General features: G+C 37.1%; 1 protein-coding gene across 2 annotated transcripts in view; it reads right to left on the reverse strand.

Moving 5' to 3' along the window:
- Window positions 1-17087, reverse strand: part of LRCH2 (leucine rich repeats and calponin homology domain containing 2) — a 40058-nt gene that overhangs the window by 14086 nt on the left and 8885 nt on the right. The window contains exons 2-15 of one of the 2 annotated variants that reach the window (XM_036401993.1): window positions 12662-12806; window positions 11382-11508; window positions 10469-10574; window positions 10231-10367; window positions 9873-10006; window positions 9660-9747; window positions 9257-9368; window positions 8845-8942; window positions 8675-8742; window positions 8343-8447; window positions 6587-6664; window positions 3133-3201; window positions 1731-1779; window positions 503-619 (exon numbers count right to left, since the gene is read on the reverse strand). In XM_036401993.1, the coding sequence (XP_036257886.1) occupies window positions 503-619; window positions 1731-1779; window positions 3133-3201; window positions 6587-6664; window positions 8343-8447; window positions 8675-8742; window positions 8845-8942; window positions 9257-9368; window positions 9660-9747; window positions 9873-10006; window positions 10231-10367; window positions 10469-10574; window positions 11382-11508; window positions 12662-12806 (1433 nt within the window). The remainder of the gene's footprint in view (window positions 1-502; window positions 620-1730; window positions 1780-3132; window positions 3202-6586; window positions 6665-8342; window positions 8448-8674; window positions 8743-8844; window positions 8943-9256; window positions 9369-9659; window positions 9748-9872; window positions 10007-10230; window positions 10368-10468; window positions 10575-11381; window positions 11509-12661; window positions 12807-17087) is intronic. The other variant, XM_036401994.1, reaches the window with a different exon arrangement.

Genomic DNA, 17087 nt, shown 5'->3' on the forward strand with positions numbered 1-17087 from the left:
GCTGCTGGAACTTCCCCTCTGCTCTGCAGAAAGCAGACACTGGCACCTACTGACTGAGGGTGCACACTACAGCAGCAAGGGAACACTGAAAATATTCCTTCTGAAATGAAAACTAATGCCATGAGACCCAAAAGGCATAAATCATTCCTAGAATCATGCTGCAAAAAAAGGCAATGTATCTTTTCTTTGGTAAAGAAAAGATGGTAAAGGACATATGACAAGATTAGTTTTTGGTTTTGCCAGAAAACAATTAATTACTTTCTTTTATTTGAAGGATAAACAAAATCTTTGATCAATTTTTTTCCTCTTGATTTTCCTGCACTCTCAAATTATCCTAAATACATACATATATATATTTATCAAAAGAGTGAAATAAAAAGTTGCATGTTACATGCAAATTTAAAAGCATCACAACCTTTGAGGATCTACCTTTACTTAGCTTTATAGTTTCTTCTACCCTTATTAAAAAAAACCTGTCACCCACCCTCACTCCCCCCATTACCTTGAAATACTCTTTTCTAATTTGTTTACTTCTCCTTCTTTCTTCATTCTGCCAGATTACTGGCTGTGTTTCTGGCCAGTGCTGCTCATCCACTGAATCCTTCTGGTTTTCCAGTGGCTGTAATAGTCAGAAATACTTTTATGTAAAATGCAAACATCCCTCTTGTGTATTAGCACAAATTATTATGAACTGCAATTGCTAATTGCTTGCCTGCCTCAATCTAGCTTTATGACTTGAAAGTTTAACAGTCTTAATGGTGATTCTGGTAGAAACCACTTATTTTTTCCAAATTCTAAAATATATTTCACAGAAGAAAAAGAACCTATGAAATAATTCTTCACAAAGTAACACTTTTCAACATTGAGACTAATTTTGTAGGTAGGTTGGGAAACCACCAAAGGCTGCCAGAAATACACCAGTTTCAAGTGTGGTTAGCCACTAGCACATCTAATTTCTCACTGTGAATTCTCATCACACAGAGAAAGGATGGCTACAACAAGACAGTTGGAGTATTTGTTGGCTGTTTCTATCTAAAAGATTATACACCCCAACAAGCTGGAAATCCCTCTTGCAAAGCCTTGTATTATGCAATACATACTGAGGAGACAGCTAAAGTAGATTGATTCTTAAGCAATAAATATACATGACTGCTTACTTCATGAGAATTGAAAGTAGACAATCTGGATGGACTGTTTCTAAAGGGTACCACAACATTTCTGTTTCTTCTTACAACAATATGAGGGCATTTAAAGCAATTGTAGATAACTAACAGATTAAAAGAATAAGGTACTCTCCACAGTTTAACTGGAATTTTGCGATATCATGCAAGCTTCTCACTGAGGTATGGGAAATGAAATACTCATACTTCAACCCATCTAGAAGCTGCATCTAAAAACCAAACTGAACATTGTGGTGAGGCAATACCTTTATATGGAAAGACATACTAAACCCAAGAAAGTAAAATTTATGCCTCATTAGTTTCAAGACCTTAAAGCTGGTACCACATGCTTTTAAAACAAAAGGCCTCTGTTACAAACAAGTCAAATTGAGGCATAAGATCTCCAAAGGGTTTACATTTTCCACCACAATTAAGACACCTTCAAGAATTATCTGTATAAGCAACCATACAAATGCACAAAGTTTTCTGCCACAGAGACAAAAATCAAGGAAACAACAACAACAAAATCACTCAGATATAAAGCCCCCACATTTACATTTGAATATTTACCTGCCAGCTGTATGGGGACACTGAGGAATTCACTTCATTTGTTGAAACACTAAAAGGTAAGATGAAAGGCATTATGAAGCACGCTACTTTTTTGTGTACTTTAAAACAAGTTACTTGAAAATAACAAAAAGTGAACCCTTAAAAAGTGGCTTCTCCACAGCACTACAGTATTTTTTTGCCATCTGTATAAGATGTCACAATGTGGCTTCAAAGTATGACCACTTAACTAAAATCTGAAATCATATTTCACTCTCCTTTGAGATAATTTGACAATGGGTCTTCCACACTACAGTACTTTATTCAGATAAAACTTCTTTTGAATTTTTTAGTTTGTTTTGGTTTTAAGTCTCAGAACTGCCTGTTTCATTAGCAAAAAAGGAAAAGGCAAATTTAATTCTTCCTAGATTACTCTCTAATAAAGAAGCCTAACAGAGGCGTACACTTGAAGAGGTGACAGCAGCTCACAGAGAAGCTGTGGTAAGTAAGCAAGGCCTGGAAGGTTCCAGGTAACAGCTGCAGGAGGAGTCACACAAGCACAGGACATGATGCAGGCAGCTCTGCAAAGCACAGGTGCCACTGAGAGGGGAGACAGCAAAGTAGGATGTGTCACACTGAAGGAGCTGCACTGGGTCAAGATGCTCCCCTGAGGTGCAGCTGAACTGCACAGAGCCATTCCCACCCCACTGCCACCCAGCACCACCAGCTTCTTCCTCCCCACATGGGTCTGGACATTTCCCAATTCCCTGAAAACAAGGCTTTGGGTATTTCTGATTACTGATGATTTCTGGGTTTGTTGTTGTTTGGTTTGTTTTTTGGTTATTTTTTGCTTGTTTTGTGTGTGGGTGCTGTGCCTTTTTTCTTTATTTAGATTCAAAGAGAAAGCCTAAGCACAGCTCCTGCAGACAGTGCATTCCTCAGTAACACACCCTCCACAAACAATAAAGGTGCTGTGGGCTGAGCTCCCAGCAATGCTATTCCAACAGCTCTTAAGAGCACAAAAGGATTGCCAAGGAGGAAAACTGGAAAATGCAGATGCCCAAGCACAGCTCCATTGCCACCCTGTGTAACACAGGACAAGACATCTGCACAGCACCATCACCTGCAGGAGGAGCTACAACCTTCACACTGGAACTGGAGCTCTGAAACATAAATGAATTGCTGCCATAATCAGACTACAAATTTGTTCCTCTATGAGATCTACTTTCCTAAATGCTCAGAAGAACAGATTTTTTTTTTTTTTTGATCTGAAAGAAAGAAGCTCAAGAATATCTTACTCTTGTAGCTTCAATTTCATCATGAGCTTTTAAAGGCATTATGACAGAAGATGGCAGTAGTAACACAATGAACAAAAATGAAAGCAATAAAAGATTGAAAGCTGTGATATATTTAAGTATATCAATACCATTTTTCAGATTCCATTGCCTGCTTTGGCCTGTTCCTTGTGTTTACTGAAACTGAATGATTAAGAAGCCTAGGGAAAAAAAAAAAGGTATTTGAAACAATTTTCTTAGAATATGTTACTTTCACTGCATCACATTTCCTGTAAATAAAAAGTTTTGAACATTAAGTGGCACCTTCCATAAAACTAAAATGTGTGTGTATACATATGAAATCCAAGCCCATTCCTGCTTCCATTTGAATTAAGAGTATAATTTCCAGCTCTTGAAGTATTTCAAGTTCTGTATTTTAAGGAAGCAAAACTTGGTGATAACTCAAACCAAAATGAAGTCTCCTCTTATTTTTCTCCCTAAATAGATACTATTACAACTGATCTCACACCTGTGTAAAGTGATGCTGCTCTAAACACAAAAGACCCCACTGTTCCCTAAAATTAGAAGACAGATAGTCAACCTAAAGCAGACCAGCAAGGATAGAGACAGACTGAGCACAGAAAGTCAGTCAGGAGGGGCAGATGAGAAGGTGGCTGAGAAAGAAACATCACAAGTGCAAAGGAAATGAAGGTTAAAAGGTGAGGTGGAAAATTGAGAAACACAGGCTAAGAACTAAATGAAAATTTTAATGCAGAATTTAATGGAAATTCCATTCTTCTACATGGTAAACAGCCAAAAAAGCCTGAACTTCCAGAGATTCAGAAAGGTGTTTTCATCTGGAGCAAACACATACCACACGTTTGTGTGTGCACAGAAAAATGATATGAGCTATTATGGATGCTTTAAGTGTTAAAAATAAAATTATCAGTAACACTTTAAATGTTTTCAAGTAAGCATTACCTTGAACTTAAGTGAAAAATTCTGAACTCTTGCAGGTAGCAATATTACACTTTGACACTGACTTCATGTGCAGAAGTGTGATGGAAGTGTATTTATACAGAATTATATTGAGAACTAGAATGTATTAAGAATCAGATCACAACCATCTATTCCATGGAAGAAAGTCAAACAGTAGGCCCCTTTTTATATTCCTTTACCATTGCATAGAGCAGCACAGCTATTTGCTTTAAATGACTGATGATTTTTCAATCAAACTTCCCTGATTACTGTGATAACTTTGAGCTCAGTAATCGCATTTGCAGTATAAACCTCTCATTGTGTGACCCTCACTTTAATGGGATTATGAGAAGTTAAGCCTGTAAACCTGTAAATGTCTGTAAAAGTTAAAGCCTGTAAAATTTAAGCCTGTAAATGTCTGCTGCACTCAGTCTGTAGCATCTGCCTCCTCTATTTTGTGTTCAGAAAGAAGTTTTGAGAGGGCATTCCAGGATTAATTTATACTACAGCCTGAAAAAAATTGTAACCAAAAAATATTCAGAGCATGGGTTATCAATCCAGAATATAAACATGCTTTTTAAAAGTCATTGTTTTTACAGAGAACCCCCATAGAAACTAAAACTTTGTCTTCCAACTGAAAGCAATAAGAAATTCAGTGAGACTTTGCAGCAAACAACAATTACAAGTAAAGAAAAAAATAGACTCAGTTTGATGCAACACTTGCACCAAAACTGACATTCTAATGTAAATGCAATGATTGTATATAATACAGGCTATTTCTTTTTTATACTTATTATACTAAACACAACTATTCAAGCTAATTCTAACATATATATACATATACTTTTCAGCTACTTTTCACCACTTCTGTGCAACATGTATAAAATTAATGATTGAGTTCATCATGAACTATAATTATTTAAACAAAGTATATTCCTATACTTTCTAAAACAAAGCCAGTAATTTTTTGAAAGCTCCTGTTGAAAAACTGAGTAATATAGATGGGAAGTAACAGCAAGTTCAGTATCTGACGTGTTGCAAGCCCAGCTATAGAAATCTCAATTTCCTGTGGAATAATGAACTTGAAAGCTTTTAACAAAAGAAAATAGTGAAGAAAATTAATCTGAATTTGCCAAATTGCAGACAATTGGTAAAATAATTTGTTGAGCTGAAAGGGGGTCAGGGGGAATCACTGCAGGCACATTCATTACTGTCTTCCAGGAAATACAATGCAAAGCAGAGTATGTAACATGAAAGTAGAAGTAGTTTGAGTTCAGAAGTTACACTCAAGTGTGGTGTTGATGGTCCAAAATTTCAGCAACTGTTGTCACTCATGCCATCACTCATTAAACCCAAATCTTTATTGTACAGGTCAATTATCAGGCCAAATACTGATGTCCTGACTGATTCATGAACTAAGAACTTGCTTTGGATAACTGAGCTAGAACTGCAATTAATTTCCTACTTATCATCCTACAAATCAACCAATTCTGTTGTTACAGAGGTAGCACTCAAACTAATCCTCTGAAAAGGTTCTAAAACTCACACAATTTTTAAATCTAAATTACTCAGCATCACACATTTATATATTCTACTTCTGTAGTATGCAAGGACAGCATCTACTCCAAAGTGCTTGACCAGATAAGAGAGAAAGGCAATGGCAAGACCAACAAAGATATTGGAAAATATTTTATCAAGTTTCAGGATTTAAAGAGTGGAATCTCTTCTCAGCCACTTATACTGTCAGATTTTGTGCAAACATAACAATGATTAACAGACACAAATGAAGTGAAAATGGAAGTGTTATTTTAAGGTTAGCTATCTTCAAGTGCAGACAAGCAAGTACTACCTTGAATCTCTAAAGTGTAAAAAGACACAGGAAATCCTGTGCAGTGAGACAAAGATGATTTATTTTCAACTCATTCCAGAGCAGTCCACTGACTTCACATCTGGCTCTGCTTTGTGACTGAAGCTGTGCTCTTCTGGATTTAGACAGTTTTAGGAAATCACTGCTGCCAGGTAAGAACCCAGACTTTATTGTGATGCAAATTCAAACAGGCTCATTCAGAACCAATGAAAATTATTTAATCTAAATTACCCTACTGTCTTTGAAAAAGACAAGGAGCATCCAGACTAAGTTACAGAGCTTCAATTTATAAGGCAATCAAGTCTGAAATCACTTCACCCAACACCTACGTGTTTGAGTATAGTCAATTTTATGTTACTGGTGAGGTTTGTATATTGCAAATACTTCCACCATGGGTCAAATGCAAAACAAATTATCTCTGAAAATCATGACTTTGAAACCAAAGTATCAAACAAACAATACAAAAACACCAACTAAACAAAACCCCAAAGAACTGAAAGCACCACATTGCATGAGGTACTGTATCTGAGGTTGTATACTTAAAGAAAAGCTTTTAGGTTTGGACTCAAAGTTCTCTTTGGAGAATTGCCTAATTAAATATTTTTCTTAATTAATATTTCATCCTACAGAACAAAGAACGTATTGCAAACTGGTTTTGATAACAAAACCTCTTAGGCTAACTCAGCCAATCCCTTTAAGTCTGTGTTTGTTCAGGAAATGGCCAAGAGCATTTCTTTTGGCCACACTTTAACTCTTTATACCTTGATGCACGTCCTGCCGCCCTGGTCCTCTGGAAGAGCTTTTCACTGAATGAAGTTCTATAGCTCAGTGGCCTTCGTCTGAATTCACATTTCATGCACACCAAAGCCAAAGACGGAAGGAGGAAGCAGGATAGGTTGATGGGAGAGCACAGGGAAGTCATTAGCATAGCAAGCAAAAGGAGAGGAGACTGCATAATATTACAAAAACATACACTGAACAAACAGAAACGTGATTAGTAAGGAGTTATTTTGTGATGCTTAACTTCCCTGAGGATTCTGTTCACTGACTGACCATATTTTCCACAAATAGGCATAGAAGTATCTTCACTAAATGCTAAAAAATATTCTTATTTCCAGTTAAAAAACTTCATGGATTCAAAATCAAGGCTAAATTTTCTATTAGAGGAGATTTTGAGCTCATGTACCTAAAGATACATTAGCCAACTTTAAAATATAAATGCTAAACTAAGAAATAAAACTTAAGAACTACTAAGATTGCACATCTGCATCATTCAAGACAAAGCAGAACAATTAGCAAGACCACTGCATTAAGACACAACAACATATGATGAATAAAATTCAAGCTGCAGTTACTTCAGAAGAGGAGTGGCTTGGCATTTCAAATGATTAGATAACCAGGAAACATGTAATCAAACAAGAGCCTCATGCAACATAAAAACCATCAAACACACTCATTCTCTCTTCCTTCATAGGAGAAAATGATGCATTCTTGGCCTTATTTGCAATACTTCAGGTACTGAGAATACACTGGCATTAAGATTTCATTCCTATTTTTCCCCTCCCTGTGAACAACAAACAATTCTTGAATGCAGGGCTTGGAGTTGTAAGTAAAACCCATTTTATCTTTCACACATGCACACTACTGTTACTATATTTACCTAATATAAAATGCTGGTGAATTTTTAAGACCCTGCAATTCATAGTATTCTGAGATATATATAACTGAGATCATAGGATCTCAGTTTCTCTGAGGGCTTCACGTGTATTTCAACCATCTTAAAAGCAAAGCAGCAGAGTCTCATAATTACACAGCAATTTGAAAGAAAGGAACATAGTATTTAAGTAGGTATGAACTTGCATCTATTACTGTGGGATACTGAGTGAGTGTTATGAACTGTTTTAGTTAATGAACTACTATTAAATACAACTTTCACCTCTCAGAGGAGTTTACTCTAGAAGTACCTTAGAGCATTTGCCTGCTTGTTAAAGGAACAGAACAGAAACTGTTCCTACACCAGCCTGGCCATTTCTATGTGACTCCAGCTATTCCTTCCTCTTCTTCATTTTACATAGTTGCTAACTTGTTCTATTATATTCCTTTAATTTGCTACTTGTTCCATGGCTCCTTTTCAAGAATTGTTCTGCTGAGATGCCCATAAGGAAGTAGAGAAAGGCAGGCAGTTGAAATGATTTATTTTTATATATAGATATTGTCATTTGACAGAATAATATTAAAACAAATTTCCCCTTCAGTCCACAGGATATTGACTGAAGGAAGTGCAACCTAAATTAGCTTGTATCTGAATAAAAATAACCAGTCACAAACAAACTGTAGGGAGGTTGTGTAATTCAGACAAGAAACACAGGACAGGTATCTTGACAGACTCTGTCACTTCACTCTTTAGCAGCTGGACAAAATTGTTCTCAAAATAAGGTGTCAAAAGTGTTTGGGTATAAGAGAGGTTAAAGAATAAATTAATTGTAACAGAAGTTATTTTAACTGATATGGTTATACCTGTGTTTTTGTTCTTGCTGCAACAACTGAGCTGCAATTTTTCTCAGGTCAGTCACTTCTTTGAGTTCATCATCATCTTCAGCCAGCAGCTGTTCTTTCTGAAGTCTGAAAAATTAAACATCAGTGACTTGCCTGGCTTCAGGAAAGCAAGACACAGAAATGGCTCATTATGGCAGTAACTAAGCAGTGCTTCCTGTAAGCTTACTCTGTGTCCAAGAGGAACACTCTGTTCAGTATGAGAATTCTGTCCTCCATATGCAAGGAGCTTAAAAAACCCCACGATCACCCTTGCCACTACTAGTAAAACCAACTGAAAAAAGATGAAGATTTACCTTTTTTCATCTCCCCAGTCCTCATTTTGTTCTATTTTCTGGGATTTCTCAGGATGTTTTCCCCGTTCCTTCAACAAAATTGAAAAAAACGTCAGAACTGAATTATGGCAGAAAAAAAAGAAAAAAAATCAAGGCTACTGAACAGCTTTTCTTTTGTCAGACTCTGGTACCTTGACATAGGAGAGCAGGGTGCCAATCTGTGCATCTCCCTGCTCAGGAAGAGCTCCCTCCTCTGCGTTGGGATCAATGTAGTCAAACGCCTCTTGGTCTAGGGAGGATTTATGAAGAATAGGAAAGACATCAAAACAGTTCTCTTGATCAAATGTTATTCCTGAGAGAAATAAGTACTTATGAAAAATGTCAGATAAAGATAAAACATAGAATTTGTGCCTTCCTAAGCTAGAAATATTTTTTCCTTTCTCTAAAGCCTTTTCTGCTTGTGATTATTTATCACTGTTTTCTGAACCACTGAAAATACAATATCAACACATGATCCTGTCATTTTGTGACAATTTCTTACATTAGATTACCTAAGCAAAGTATCTCTGCTACCCAAAACAACAAATGCACAAGTGGTATTACCTTTCTGTGGATCCAGTTTATTTCCCATTACATGATTGTCATTCCTTAATGTCTGTTCCCTTGTTGATTCTGACACCTGGGAGTGAAGGCTGATTGTATCATCATCAGATGGCTGCAAGGACACTCATATTTAGTGCAGAACTGACATGGAAATGGTATTATTATATGATTTCCTACATTCCCATCATATCATATTAATTAGAATCAACCTCAACCAGAAAAGTTAAAGAAATATACAAATAATTTGTGTCTGATATGGCAGTCTAAGGGTTTAAACTCAACTGTACACATACTGAAGAATATTAAATGCAACTTACTGAGGTACTTCTCAAATGATATAAAATACAAAGGAAAAGTTCTAGAAAAATCAGAAATTACAAATTCAACAGTGAAAAATACTCACTTCTGTAGTGGACAATCTTTTATCCCCATTATCACTTCCAATGCCAGAGTCTGGTCCATGGTTTTTATTGGGATAAAAGTCTTCCATGCTACATTAAGAAAAATAACACACAAAATACCCACACAAGAATGAAAGAAACAGTAGTTTTACTTTCCATAAGAAAATAAACATCTTCAAAATATGTTCTCTATACTCAAAAACCCCATTACTCACCTGTCTGTGAGTGGCTGGGAGGGGATTCGTTTGCCTAATGATGGAAGATCCAAGGAATCTGGTTTTTTATCTATTCTGAGGCACGCCTGGATACTGAGGAATTTAAATATATGCACTTTGCCCTTTAAACATATCTGGTGGGAAACACAGGAACAAAAAGAAGTCTTAATTACACAGCATGTGTGCTGAGAATACACCCCAAAAAGTATCTGCAGCACTGCATTTACAGCCACAACACCCCAAAAGGAGAAACACAAGAAATACAGCTAAAAAAGAGAAAAGTTGATTGGTATAACTTAGAACAGCTTCCTCTAAAATCCTAATGAAAATTTCTGTACTTGTGTGCTTTAATACTAACCTGTGCTGGTGGTATCTGCATTGGATTGTTATCCAAAACTATCACTTGTAAGTGACGTAACTTTCTGTAACAAATGGGAATTTCTGTAATTTTATTACAAGAAAAATCCAGCTTTACCAAGGGAAGGTCTCCTAATTCTGCATTCAGGGAAAAAAAGCAAACAAAAAAAAGAATCAGTTATCTTCTTAACACTTTGCCTAATTTGCCTACATCAATGGAAAGAAGATGAGTAGCTCACCATCTGGCAACATATGGAGATTATTTCTTCTTATGTTCAATTCTCTAAGTGACTGCAATTTTCCTATTTGCTGGGGAAGAACTTGAAGTTCATTACAGCTAATATCCTAAGAAAGATATAATTAATAAATCAACTGAACATCTTAAATGAAATTACACAGAGGAATACTGTGATCAAAAGTATTAGCAAGCATACTATTAAAAGAAAAGAAATCCAACAAGCTATCTTGGATTTTTGATGGAGAAGACGTACCAAACAGATCTTGCTGGATTTTAAAATGCTGAGTGATTCCAGAAATTCAATTCAAGAAGTTAAATCAATGAATGATGAAATACTGGCTTTGAAATGAATACTGTAGCCTAGGAATTAGGAGTTCCTGGTGCAGTTCCCAGATCTGTCAAAAACTTGTGCTATTGCTGGCAATTGACTGGCATTCTGCTCCTCCTCTAAAAATTCTTTTTCCTTAATAAATCTTGAACCAACCCATGAAACTAAAAAGAGCAGGCAATAGCAATAGCAGGCTCACCAGCTTTTTGGATACAAGCACTAGAGGGTGACAAAGCTGCATCAAGTGAACATAGACTACAGCTATTTCTGACACTAATTTAGTATTAATTTATGTAGACCAGAGTGATTGAACAATCACAGAGTCTTTCCAGCCTTCTTATGCTCTAAATAGGTATATCACAGGTCCTGGAATGAAACTCTCTACTATGTCCTTAATCACCATCAAGCATGCATTCTGGATTTCACAGCCTTGAAAAATAAACCAAAAATATCAATAAAACACAGTAAATGAAATGTTGCAATTCTGTATTTAAAATATATTAATAATTTATTGCACTGAATATATAAATATATATATATAGTGCTTTTAAGTGTACTGACTACAAAGATTCACAGTTGTACTTACCAACTCCATTAGATCTCTCAACTTTCCAATTTCTTCTGGAATGGAGACCAGCTTGTTATTACTGACAACCAGAACTTTCAGTGGAAGATCAAACAGGTATTTTGGCAATGTTGACAAAAGATTTCGACTTGAAAGCAAGAAAAAGGGACAAGAAAGGCTGAATTATAAGTGAACAATACAGAGAAGTTATTTATGTAGATATGCATTAAGTCTCTTTTTATGTTGCATTTTGGGCAGATATACCAGGCTTTTTTGGTTGAAGGCATGAGAAGCAAAAATATGCAAGTAAACTTTTTTTGAACTGACTATAAAGATGTGGCAATGAAGCAATCATTCATGTCACTTACACAGATTTCCTCTGGTTTTTTCAGGTTTTTGGGTTTTTAGGAGCTGCCTGCTTTACTATGAAATGCACAATACATTTCTTCCACCATCTGAAGCCCAAATTAGAATGGGCTTCCACAATTAGAATGTGGTTTTCTGCTGTAACAAAGCCCCTGAGCTAGGAAGGCAGGATTTTAGCCTGTTCTCCAATACTACATCCCACAGGTTCCTGCACTGCAAATCAGCCCTTGGACAGGAGCACAGAGATGAGAACAAAGCACAGTTTGGCAAAGGATCATCAGGAGAGCTGACTCTTGAAAGAAGAGTTAGAATACACAGCATTTCTGTGTAAAGAAGTGTATTCAGAACCTCCAACACCATCAAAAGAGAAATGGCTTGCTGCTGAAGAAAGTTAGGCCTATTTCTTTCAGAACATAGTGTGGTTTTGTATCATATTAATCCTCTTGAAAGTTGTGACTTTCTTATGAATTCATACTGTAAGAACTGATATTTGCAGATTTTGAGACACAGTAGGTTCTGGGGATTTAAATAGCTCTTAACTGAGAAAACTGGTTTGGATTTGATGCAGCTAATATCAGAAACAAGGAGTATAGTGGAAAACAGGGTCAGGAGAGTTTTCTAGATTCCCTCACCTTCCAGAGCTCATATCCATCTTCTGTTCTAGTGAGAAAATCCAACCATATGTTTTCCAAGTTTAAAAAGAGCAGTACAGCAGTGGATGTAAATAATGTGCAAAATGAGCAGGACTTTCTGGCCAGAGCAATTTAGCCTCTTGATAGCAGCAAATTTCTACAGCTGTGATTCCTGAACACTGTCTGTCTACATAGCATCAGAAACAAAGAAAACTCTGCAAAAACAATGACCTGATGAAGCAAAATGCCAAGTCTCTGAGGAGATATGTTAAATAAAGACCAAAACCAACCACCATTACTCACCTAATGTTAAGGTAGGTAAGCATTTGCAGGTTTTTAATAGATTCTGGAATGGATTTGATGCAGTTGTGATACAAATTTAAAGTTTCCAGTGGTGCAAACAGCCAGACATCAGGAGGAATTTCAGTAAATCTGTTCTTTGAAAGATCTAGAAGCAAACAGAAAAAAAAATTCCTTTTTTAGTCAAGACTTTCCCTGCACTAAGAGGAGATAAAAGTACCCACTGTTATTCTTGTCATGCTCCTAAAAATTAAGGTGTTGCAAGAAGTGTAAAATAATTCAGTTTTACCAGATGCTACCGCATATAATTAATACACAAAAGAGCCTTAAAATACTGAAAGATTATTGCTCAATATGCAATTACAACAGAAAGTAGAAGAGTGACAGGAATTCAAAAATACATTTCCTACTACACATTTACAGTTACAATGCCACTGAATATCAATTATGATTGTCCCTCTTCTATCAAGTCTTTGTTCTGTGCAATTCTTGGGTTTCTTCCCCTCCAACTCTAGGCACAACAGTAAATCAAGGCAAAAATTCAAAGTTATTTCTCCTGTTTGACAGCTACATTAGAATCCAATGTCACTGTACAATGTATCTGCAATGCTAACACCAAGTTCCCCAAGCATCCTTACACAGTAACTGACATTCTCCAGCTACACATTTGTAACTTCACTGAAAAGAGGATAAAGTTGCATAAACCAGTGCCACAGGTATTAATATATAAAAGTCAAGATGCAATTTAACCTGGCCTAAAAGCAGAAAGAGGAGAGATCTTTGATCATGGAAACACAATTCTTGAGCTATAGTTATTCTGACAATGCATGACAGCATTATGCAAATCTGCATGCAGGAGTTATGACAAAACAGAGCATTACCAAAATGCACAGCACCTCTGACTATTTGAAACCTTGGAAAGAACCAGAAAATACAAATGAAATGTGACCCAAGAATCCTGGAAATTATCAGCTAAGCTACAAAACCTGTGCAATCAAAACTCCACCAAACTACCTTGGAAGAAAGAGATATTGACTTGAGAACAACTGCCTGGTCTTCTGAAAGGAACTCTGGCTGCCAACCCAAGACATTTCAAAAGGATGTGGTTTCTCAGAAATGCTGAACAAACTCTTTTAACAGAGAAGTAATACACATCCCTTGCTATTTCAGGCTTTAGTTCTCAGTTTTGAACACTCACATGGAATAACTGTTTCTGCTTAGCTCCCATCACATTATCACTGGAACGAACAGTTCTGCAAAAAGGCTAGAAAAGGGTTGGAAAATTGGCTCCAAGTCATTGTCAGGGTCAAAGAGAGCCCAACAACCTGAAGTTTAACTGGCAAACCAGCTATGAGCAGCATTTCTCAGGGCCAGCACTGGAATCAGTATTGCCTAGCTTCTTCCTCAGCAGCCTGGCAAACAGAGGCTGTGGACAGAATGCAGGACACCAGGGTGTGCAGAGGGAATGGCCCCCACAGTGTGCTGCAGGTGACCAGCAAAGAAAATGGACAGGTACCATGAAACACCATCCTCCTGGGGAGTGATTTTTGGCAGTAGCTTTAACTTTACCCCTTAAGTCTAGAATATGTGAAATTTTGTGTGCTAACTGGCTGTCATTCCATTATTTCTAAAAAACAGTCTTAAGCATCACAAAGTCTTCCTAAAAATTATAGTATCCACTGCTGATGCAGAATTCTGCCAACTCTATCTGCAAGAGGCAGAAAAATATGTTCCTAGGTTGAAGGAGTGGCAATCCTACTGAACTGTGAGAAAAATGGAATGAAGTTAACTACAACTGAACATCTCAACAAAACCTAAAAAGCTTATTAAAAAAATTAGCATGCTTGAGAAAGTTTTCACAACCAGTGAAGTTCATTTTCTCTTTTCCACTACATCAGTTTTCAAAATGTTACAGAAAAATGACAGCTTTCACACAAAAGTTTTCTGCAAAACCATGCTTAAACAAATGCTCTCCTGTTCTAATATTCAGCAGAGTGCAACACCTGAATGCACAAGGGATGCCCACAGATTTATTGCTGGCCCAGTTCTACAACCTCCAGCACATGCTGAAGTCTTTAATATAACCCCATTGTGAAAAAAAAAACCCCAAAAACCAGCTTTAAGCCTCTTCCTGATCTGGCTTTATCAGCAGCTGGAAAGGTGACTGAAGGCTGGTACAAAGATCAGTCCACAAAACAAGAGACAGAATCCCACCCTACTGCCACTGTCCCAGGAGCAGCGCTGTAGGCCTGAACAAGAAGGCTCAAGGGCACCACAAAAATTTTGCTGCTGTATTTGCTTCCAGCCACACCTCAACCACACATCTTGGAAAGTCCCAGGTCAAAACAGCTTTGCTCTTTCTTCTGCAGAAATAAAATCTAGAAGCAAGGGCAGACAAGAAGCAGAGGATGCACCAAGTCTCTGCTCTGGATGAGTGGAGCAGGGGTGTCACACCCCACAGGAGACACAAACCAGCTGTGGTTTCCAGCCTGGCTGACAGAAATCACAGCAGCACTGGAGCCCCTCAGTGTGCACAGAACTTACACAGCTGCACATCAAAATACATACCAAGGGCACTGTATTTGTGTATTACTGTAGAAAGTGCTTCTCTGGAAACAATGCCTTTGAAGAGACTGTGGGGCAAGGATTGCACTTTCTTATTATGAAACCCAGAAATCCTATTAGAATAGGAAATGACACCCACTATCTCTCAACAATAAAATAAAAAAGATAAATAAAGAGCTGGGAGATAGCATGACTTTTATTCCAAGCAATTTTGCATTCCATCATTACAAAACAGCATTAGAATAGCCCCAGGGGTTGGTCCAGATTTTTATGAAGAGAAAGATTTGACTATCTACAGTTTTCCACAATATTCTCATATTGAATGCACTTGCAGCTTTTTAAAATCAAGTAAAGCTATTTTTATCCAAACTAAAGGATGATTTCTACTCCAAAAACGTTTTCATAACAAGCAAGAAGTTTATGAGACAGTATTGCCTATTATGGTCAATAAAATGTGGATGTGAAACGTATGCAATTTAGGTACTTTTTGAAGACTAATAATACAACAGATGACCAAGAAAATCCAGTCTGAAAAAAGGAAGCAATTTAGGAATAGAGTGCTCCTCTATAAACAAGACAGCTTCCATCTCACCTGAAAGCAGGCTGCTAGCATTGAGAATGGCTTTGTAAGGGTTAATAGACTGGAGGAGTAAGGGAAGCTGCTAAATGCAGAACCACAGATGATTTAGGTTGGCAACTCCTCTAGAAGTGAGATTATAGGAATCCTTTGCTTAACCAGTTTAGACTGGAAAACTCCCAATGGGAGTGTTATGTGAGGACTGACCAGAAGACACTACCCATGCCTGCTCATGAATCACAGGGTATTTCAATACATTATCCCTGCAGGAACAATGAAAGTGAGAAGTGCACCATTGCTAAGGTTACATTTGAAAGAGGAACTAGAAAAATATGAAGAAGTTGGTTGCCCTTTAGTTTTCTTTTGACAGAAAAAGTAAAGCCTTTAGTTACTATAAGATGGTGATTAAAAAACAATATATAGAAAGATCAAAAGGAAAGAATTCTAGGAAATCAGTCTGGAAGGGAAGCTATAAGAGGTGAGAAGTTACCTTCTATCAATTTGAGCCATGAGCAAGAGGGAAAACAAAAAGCTCAAGCTGTCAAGTTACAGCAGTGTGCAGCCAGGTATTTAAGTAGTATTACCATCACATTTGCCTTGGTTTTGCACTTTTCCCTAAGGATGCAGTACTGCTTCCCATCAGGAACATGCTGATATGACAGACTGGCCTTTTATTTAAACCAGAAAAGTTCCTTTTATATTCACATATTACATACACTACATGTTGAATTTGAAACAACAGGTTCAGCTAGGAAATCTACACTGAACCTCATCTTGATATTTCATAATATTTTTCATAAAAATACCTTGCTGATCCAGGATATTGGTGTTAGGCTTTTGCTCCAAAACTGGATTAAGAAACAAGATCATAAACCCCCACACTCCTCACCCCACAAAACCCAGAACTGCTCATCTAATTTATCACAGACAGATTTTCCTAGGCAGCTTTTCTAGCAATGCTTTAGCTGAAGCCAACCAAAATCTAAGAACAGGTGTAACTGTAAAATGAATCCTACAGAAGACAACAGATGCTTAAAAACAAGTGTTCAGAGCTGATCCCAAAGATACTCTTTTAGTCAATCTAACCATGAATCTGAGATTGCCACACAGAACATGGGTAAAGCTCATTTGTCTGTCAGATGCAAGATGTTCTGGAGAAGGAAAACGTAGCCTCAAACACTACAGAAACACCTGCATGTGGTCTCTGCAGGAGGCACCAGCTGTCCATGTCCACAAACCACTGACTGAAGAAAGCTTTGTTACATGAACAATGAAATGGGTTTGCTC

The sequence above is a fragment of the Molothrus ater genome, chromosome 14 (genome assembly GCF_012460135.2).
Source record: "Molothrus ater isolate BHLD 08-10-18 breed brown headed cowbird chromosome 14, BPBGC_Mater_1.1, whole genome shotgun sequence".
NCBI classification, from domain to species: Eukaryota; Metazoa; Chordata; class Aves; order Passeriformes; family Icteridae; genus Molothrus; species Molothrus ater.